At 32.5% G+C, this 8,822-nt stretch overlaps 2 protein-coding genes across 2 annotated transcripts; both read right to left on the bottom strand.

Annotated features, from left to right (window-relative positions):
- Nucleotides 1–931: 931 nt before the first annotated feature.
- Nucleotides 932–2,857, bottom strand: LOC102667925 (delta-like protein B). Its single transcript, XM_006588273.2, has 4 exons — nt 2,584–2,857; nt 1,797–2,074; nt 1,398–1,459; nt 932–1,309 (listed from the first exon to the last, which is right to left on the bottom strand). The coding sequence occupies exons 1-4, from the start codon at nt 2,766–2,768 to the stop codon at nt 1,097–1,099; spliced, it is 738 nt and encodes a 245-aa protein (XP_006588336.2). The 5' UTR covers nt 2,769–2,857; the 3' UTR covers nt 932–1,096.
- A 4,127-nt stretch (nt 2,858–6,984) lies between these two features.
- LOC100803226 (brassinosteroid-responsive RING protein 1) lies at nt 6,985–8,124 on the bottom strand. The gene has a single exon (XM_003534501.5). The coding sequence runs from the start codon at nt 7,650–7,652 to the stop codon at nt 7,137–7,139; it is 516 nt and encodes a 171-aa protein (XP_003534549.1). The 5' UTR covers nt 7,653–8,124; the 3' UTR covers nt 6,985–7,136.
- Nucleotides 8,125–8,822: the final 698 nt, after the last annotated feature.

Genomic DNA, 8,822 nt, shown 5'->3' with positions numbered 1-8,822 from the left:
TATGATTTTCCAATTATCCTTTGGTGAGTTAATTTTAAGAATACTTTTAGAATTACACTACAACAAATGCATTAAATGTGATACGTGACAATAACAATTTCTATGACCCCTTCTCTAACCTTGTTTAGGTAAATACTAATTTCTTACACTTGCACCTTTGTGATACTGTCTGTTATTTTCGTTTTCATGGTAATGTTGTTGCATCGCGGCTCCGAAGTCATTTATCAAATTCGCTAATCAAAGAGCATTGCTTGTCAACTGCCTTATAGCTTTATCTTTATAATTAGAATGTGAAATAATTTTCTTATTAAACTAAAATGTAGGTATAAGTATTTAGATATTCACAGGATATGGAAATAAACATTAAAACTACTACGCACATAATATAATATAAATATAAAAATAGATATTTTTTCATATATGGGATACACGAATGATTATTATACTACCCTACCCAAACCTGGGTAGATGTCATCCCTATCCAATATCTCAAGGAAAGGATGCTTATTGAGGAAAATTTTGGATGACTTAAAGAAGACTTGATTGAGATATTTATATATAAAACTTGTAAAATTCCCTGGAGCACCACTCTAAGTAATATCTCCCCTAACCCTTATGGACACCATTCTAGTAGTTGTATGTATCTCTCTTAACCCTTAGTGGGGTCAAGTAATAAAAGATTCAAATTGCTGAAATTATCAACTTTTTGTTTTTCATTTAAGCCCTCTCTTAACCCTTCGGTGTTTTTAGCACTTTCATTGTCCAATTTCAGCCTTATTATTTTTCTTCAGATTGCAACTAAAACCAAATCTCCCCTAAGATGTGTCCTAAGCAAATTGCTAAAGAAAGAAAAATGGAAAATATTTTGGACAAAACAAACATAAGCCCTGAATTTTCTGGTTTAAGATCCTTGATAGCTAAAACTAGAAAAATGTGCTTGCATTCCATCTTTTTATTAACCACAATCATATAAATACTAGTGCTCAAGATTACAAAAATAAAACGCTACTGCCAATTGTGAAAACTGACAAAAAAAAAAACTACTTGAGCTAATAGTGCTAATAAAATGTTCTTATGCTGGAAAAGGAAGTGCCCACTAATTGTGTGAAATATCACCATGAACCCTCTGGGGTACCATATTGTGGTTGTCATCCTCGTCATCATCACCATCCAATATCCCCTGAGTCTGCATTTCAGATAATTGCTGGAACTTTGCCTCTCTTTTTTTCTTGTTGAACAGTTTCTTGCCATAAATGGCACCAGCAGCAGCTGCTCCCACTGAAGAAACTGCCAAGACAGCCAGTGCCTTCTGCACTTGGCAATAGTACATGGTTATCAAATTGTAGGATGGAATAATAAGAACAACTAGATCTAAGGAGAACTTGTGTCATACTCACATTGGAGTCACTGCAGCTGCTGACTTTAGATGATTTTCTGTCACTTGAATTTGAGTAAAAAACTGTGGTAGAAAATGTACATATTAGGTAAGCCTTAATATATTAAGTTTTCTAACACATTAGTAACTATTAACTGTATAATGCATTTAAGATTGCTCAGAGCTTAGGGTATTTTTATTCAATGCCATAAGCATAATTAAAAAACTCTTACATGTTTGGATCAGTATATAAATAAAATAAATTAGAGGGAATGCTTAGCAATTGATCAAGTTATTTCCAATGTTAAACATGAATGTGTTATAACAACCAAAGTAGGTATATGTTATCATATAACTCTCTTCATTTCAACAGCATCCAAACTTGGTTGTAATTTGTGAAAGGAAGAAGGGAGAGTAGAACCTGTTGGTGTGGTTGGAAGAGAGCAATCGGCACTGCCTTTCCATTCAGAAGGGCACTGGCAAACATCACCTGCTTCAGCCAAGCATTCAGCATTATGGAAGCAAAAAGTCTGACCACAAGATGCTCCAGAATGCTCACAATGCTCCCCAGCAAATCCAGGGGGACATTTGCAAGAGTACTTCTCTCCTTGAACAATCTCCTCACAAGTTGCCCCATGTTCACACCAGAAGGAGTTTGTCCCATCACACATGGTCATTTCTTCATCACAAAACGTACCCCTATAGCCTCAACTCCCCAATAAATAATCTCATTCAGAAAGTTGACAAAAGCAATATTGAATCAAAAAGACTAATATTAATAGGATTCAGGATATGATATCAAACAAGGTTTTAAAAAACAGTCTACCACTCAATTTCGGTCACAACATTAAGGTTTTGGGGGTTACTGTGACCATAACACGGCCACAATTGTTCATAATTTCCCACAATATCAAGGATCATGATGAAACTACCATCTCAACCACAATTTAAATCTTAGATTTAAATATGATAGACAGAAGCAATATTGGGATTTTTTTCATTTAATTTTTAAAAAGTAAGATCCTTTTTACTTTGATAGGCCTAATTGATGACACATAATTTTCCTTTCCAGGCCACCCCTTTATTTATTAATGCTGAAACTAATGAGAAATAACATTTCTTGCTTCAAGAAATTAATTAAACTTAGTATGAATGCTTGGAAAAAAGAGTAGTTGAACTCAAGTTTTGAGGTTTGAAGTGTTTTTTACCCGAGGAAAGTTCTATCACCATTTAAGATGGTGGAAGGATCAGGAAGGTTGCAAGTGCAGGCACCAGTGCTGTTGCACAACCAAGTTTTGCAGCGATCATCATCACATTCCAAGGAATACACACTCAGTGATCCCAAAAGCAACGAAACAGCAACTACTTGACATATTCCTGTGGTGATTGACATTTTGAAGATTCTCTTTTTGAGAGAGTGTGTGTTTTCCTTCACTTTTTACTTCCTTTTCGTCGATACAATGTTTAAGATCAGTTAGAGGGTTACTTACTTAAGATTCAAGCAAAGGTTAGAAAGTTTGTGATGGGTTGATACTAGTGCCTAGTGAGCTCAAACTAGGAAGAGAAGTTGAACATGCCAAAAAGAGAGGATTTTAATTTTAGTTTACCAATATTGGGCTTCACAATATCCTTAATCCTTGAAGTTTATTTGTTAGAACTTGGAATTTTCAAAGGTCAACAATGGCATTTCCGACAATAAAGTTTGTATGTGGTGTTTATTAATTTGGAAGTCAAACGAGGTTTGTGTTCTACTTTATTGTGGAGTCTGATCCAAGGAACTCAAGGGAGTAAGATTAACTGAATTTTTTTCTAGAAACTAGATTGGGTTGAGTAAACAGTAGAAGCACAAATTGCAATAAGATTTGCAAAGAACTTTGATATGCTTGCAATTGACCCAATGGTCTTGTAGGAGCCCAAATGTCATAATAGCAACGCATGCTATACTTAGTGCAATAAAAAAATTTCAACGTACCACAAAATAATATTGTTGTCATAGAAGAGATTTATTGTTGTCATAGAAGAGATTGCTAAGAAAAAATATGATTCATGTCGATGAATAATATTAAGTTCACGAGTTGCTATATCAACTTCCAAACCTTAGAGATCATTTTCATTGCATTTGTTTATTTATTCGTTCAATTGGACATTCTGGGGCACTACTTAATGCCACATGCATTATATTAGGAAAAACTGCGACACAAAAAACTCATTACTAGCTTGCATGCATTTCCTGATATTTAAGGCTTAGTTTTGTACATGTTTTTTTCAATTTTTCTAGGACATTGCTACATCTTTTGTGTACTTTTGGTTGCAATGAAGTTGTTGTATGGTGTTTGAAAGCCACTTTATATAATTGCGGTCACTCTGTGACTCTTTCTTTCAATTCTTTTTAAGTTTGATTTCTTTCTTTATTTTCTTTTGAAGTTCTACCGTGCCTATGTGAGTAGAATCCTTTTTTCTAAGATTAGGCTTAACCGTGGATGATTATTGGAATTAATTAAAAAGGCAAAACTATAAGTATACTACCTTGTTTTAAAAAAAGTGTTAATAAAAATTGTATAAATAGTATAGAGTTTAATTTTCCTATATATATCTTAGATCTCTCATGTCCGAAATATAAATGCTTTGTATTTTTACAATAAAAATACAGAGATATACACAAAAAGGTTGAGTTGACCTAAGATTGTTTCGAGTGTTTTAAAGTGAAAATAATGAAAGTAAGAAATAATGTAACTTTTTGAACTGTGCTACTTAGTTGGACAATTTTCATTAACAGTAACAAGTTGCCCTCCATATTCACAAGTCAACTTTAAATTAAATAAAGTTAAATGTTATATCCGGAATATACTCATTAATGTAGTTTAATAGCTAAACTGTCATTGTGTTAAAGAATTAATAATGAAAATAAACTAAAAACGCAACTTTTTAAAAAGTAGGTTACTTAGTTGGGGGTCTTTAATTAATCCATGATAGTTGCCCTCCTTATTCACAAATCACAAGTAAACTTTAAATAAGTCTAGTTTAAATAAATAAAGCTACAATGTTATATCCAGAAAATGCTCATTATATAATGTTAGTCTAATTAAAAGCTAAATTATTGCTTGTTGAATAGGTCATATGTGAACGCAAAAGGATTTCAAATTTTCAATACCAATATGAGTGGACAAGTGGGAACACATCAACCTAGTTGACCGACAGGCCAAAGCCTGCATGGTGCAGGCATAGAGGCACCATTGTTGAAGTTAATGATGCACACATGTTACCTACCTTCTGGTACTAAATATTACTGTAACCACAACTAGTACTATTTTTTCTTCTCTTGGTCATATCTAATTATTATGCACTATCATACCCATTCATTAGTGATAGACTTTGATTATTAAAGATAATGGTTGTCCAAACTTCGATTGCCTTAAATCTCTTCACTTTGTTACTTTCCTTCTTTGACTTGTTAGATTCACGGGGGGTGTACGTAGAGTACAAAATACAAATCTATCGTATGATAATAAGTTTATATATATATATATAATCAAATAATAGAAATATAACAAAATTCTCTATTAATTAATCATGTCAATCTATTTTTAAAGTAATATTTAAGTTTCGGAGATGTTCAAAACATAAACAACGTTATGTACTAGTGCATATATGATAGTTAAATTTAAATGAATTTTATTTTACAAAGTGAATTTGTAAAAGTAATTTTTCCATTTATTCTATTTTAAACTGAGTTTTAAGGTAAAATCGAAGCATAACTCAGTATACAATTAGATGTAAACTGAAAATTAAATAAGAAATTTTTCAATTTTGCTTTTTAAGGAATATTAAGCATTTATGAATAGAGGTATCAAAATGAGTCTAACATATGGACTTATCTTATTAATCCCATACATGAATCAGGTTGAATTGTAAAAATTAAGACCCGAGCTTCTTCTTTTTTTATTCTGACCCGAGCTTATTTTTGCCCAACGTGACCCAAATTTTTATTAGCTTGAAACAAGTATAATCATGATGGGTTGGTCAGTATGTTGGATGATTTATTTTTTATTATGTAATCTTTATAATTGATGAAATCCTAAATGATAAAGGTCATATTACATGTGTTGTTGATGTCCATTTTAGAGTTAATATTTTATACACATTAGTTTATGTTTTAATTTCAAATAGTACTTATATAATTTATTTATTCTGACAAAACTAGTACTTATATAATTAAAAAATTATATATTTTGCTTTCATTATTATCTATTATATTTTACTATAAATAATCACTATGTTATTTATTTTGATTTATAATGATTTAAAATATTTTATTGATTTTTTATATGAATTTAAATTTTTATAATTTAAAAATGAGTGATCCACGGACCATTTGCTTTATTAAATTTTGAAATAAAAATTATTTTTAATAAATGATTTATGTACTAATAATCATAAAATTCTATAACAAATACAGTAATTTTATAAACATCTGATGCTTTTTTAATCATTAATTTTATTTCTCTTATGATTAGTGTAAAGTTTAAGGGAGTGTTCAGTGTAATATTTTCTTAAAGGAGTGTTAGTATAAGAAAATAAATAAATGATAGAATTATGTGTTAGTAGTATTTGATAAAAATTCAAGAAATATTATTGTAATTTGTTTTAAATTCTATTATTAATATAAGTATTTTGTAATGTTTTTCTTAATTCTTTATCCTGAATGTTTTGAGCAGTCCTTAAAATTCATTGTTAAAAAGATACATTATCTAGTTATCTTCAACTACAATGAATGATCACTAGATCTGGTGATTCTGGTCCCCTGAAACCTGTCTGTTCTCATGTTCATTAACAAAGCCACGGCAACCATAATAGACAAGACAATTAAGTCAACAATTAACAACCACACATTAATTTTTCAAGTTAACAAGCGTCGTTAAAATAGTTCTACTATTTCACACTATAAAGATTAAAAAAAAAAAAAAACTCAGATTTCCATGCCCCGGTTTAGGAAGACCCAAAATCTTATTTTCGTCAATATCACTCACTAACACCATAACAAGAATCTTGCTATCACATATCTTAACAACACAAATTAAAAATACTTAATCCGGCTTATAACTAAATTCCCCTGAACACTTAATAAAACAAAAACAATCATCCAAATACCATAATAATCAACTGTCAATTTCATTTCATCATTCTGGAAGCATTGGTACGAAAATCTTAATGCTTGATTAAGAAAGCAACTTTTAGTTATTTCAGTGTATCTCGTAAAAGTTTAATCAAACATAAAAGACGGATGCTAATCAAAAGACACCCTTAATCCACTGCGTCCCGTTTGGAAACGAATAAAAAAAGCTAGTTCAAAGCAATTTCAATTACGGGTCTTAAAATCTCCTCTTTTTCTTTTCTTTTCTTTTCTTTATTACAATAACCAACTCATATCATTTCTTTGTGAATAAAATCCCTTTTTTCTTGAACAACAAAGAATAATAATCCATAAGAAAAATTAACCCTTTCATTCAATCATATCATAAATTATCCTATAAAATAATTAAAAATTAATTAATTTTTATAATAACTAATAATAGTGTAGTAAATAGAAATAGAAGTTGGGAAAATGTATATACGAATCCAAAAAAAAATCTCACTTTTTGATTGATACAATATTTTTGTTTTAATTAGCTATATACATTTGGCTACACTAGCTGTCAAGTCCCCCCACCATAATAAAAAAAGATATATATAATTATATAAGTGGAAAAAGAAAAAGAAAAATTCAGAGGGAAGCCGTGTAATCGTCTTGGTAATAAAACTGCGAAACTCCAGAAGCCGCCCATAGTCGCTGGTTGTATTCTTCGAGCTTCTGATGTGGCACCAACGTACTTCTGCACAGCGGACACGTCTTCTGATCGTGATCGATCCAACGGTCCACGCACGCGCAGTGGAAAATGTGCTTGCAGTTCGCCATGCACCGGATTTCCTCTTCTTCGGAAAACTCGCTCAGGCACACGGCGCATCCCGACGGAGGAGGATCTACTCCGGAGGCGCTGGCGAGGTCGCGGAAGGCGGCCACGGGGAGAAACTCTCGGATGAGAAGTGCGGATAGCGTCGGCTCGCGCGGCGGAGCCGGCGGAGGGAGGTCGGAGGGGGAAGGTTCAGTGTCGAGGAGGTCGGAGATGCGGAGGAGGCGGAAGAGGGCGAAAACGAGGGAGCGGAGCCACGCGAGGAAGGAAAGCGCGTGGAGGAACATTTTCGGAACCAGGAGCTCCGGGTACCCTACGGGAAAACCCATCGTCGGCGCGTGAGATTAGTCGCGCTTAGTTTTTTTAGAGAGGGAAAAAAATGGATGAGTTTTGTTGTTGTTTTATATATTCTTTAGAGAGAGAAAGTGGGAAGAGAAGTTCTTGTGAGCAAGTGAGTGGGAGTGGGGGGATATATATTGGGAGTGTTTGGAGGTGATATGCACACTGGGCTGTGACTTAGGAAAGGAGAAAGGCCAATGGGAGATTGCGTAGGTTAAGAGCAGGGTTGGTGGATGATGTGTACATGGGAAAATGGGAAATCCAGTACGCTTCTTATTTGGTAAACCAATATAAATCTAATGTACTTTTAATTTTGATAGGAAATATAATGTTATTTTAACTCGAGTAATCATGGAAGCTTCTTGTATTTTTATAAAGGATTTCACCTGTATTTGCGCTTAATGATTGTGAAGCTTTTGTTTTACTCCAAAGTATTTATAGAGCATGTTTGATTTTCAGTTTATTTAATTTGATGTGCATCAAATTTGAGATTAAATTTAATGGTTCATCACAAATTAAACACAATAGAAAGGAGAAGATATTTTTATAAATTTTATTTTATCACCAATATCCATTTGTAATATATATATATATATATATATATATATATATATATATATATATATATATATATATTTTGGTTCAATATGCCTGTTTAATTTCGAGTATATATATTGGTTCAATGAGTGATATCAGTATATACATATTTTTTTCTATAAAAAGAATTCGACTGATATCTAGTCAAATCAGCATTTTTTGTGGTTCAGGTTAATAACATATTCAACCAAAAGAATACACTTCCAAATTTTTGACTTAATTAAAAGGAATTATATATTCTTCCAAATAGGCTAACCAACCAAGAGGCTACAATTAATAATTTCATCTAAATGAACGTAAGAAAGTGGGCACTATCATGTTTATATGACAAAAACACCAATTTGGGTTATTTTTAGGAATTATTTATTGCAATGGGTCTATTTTAAAAATATATACTTGGTGGATTTGTTTTTTTACTACAACGCATCATTGACAGAGACACTTTCGCTGCAAGCATGACACGTGGAGCCACATGGGAAGGGGCACGTCGACGCGGGAAGCGTTGTCGGCGGCGGTGCTTGCTGATCGGGCCAGCCTACCAGGCGTGACCAAAGACGGCGTCA

Source organism: Glycine max, chromosome 9 (genome assembly GCF_000004515.6).
Source record: "Glycine max cultivar Williams 82 chromosome 9, Glycine_max_v4.0, whole genome shotgun sequence".
Taxonomy (NCBI): domain Eukaryota; kingdom Viridiplantae; phylum Streptophyta; class Magnoliopsida; order Fabales; family Fabaceae; genus Glycine; species Glycine max.
The sequence above is the reverse complement of the archived record's forward strand: the minus strand, read 5'-3'. Positions and strand labels throughout refer to the sequence as shown.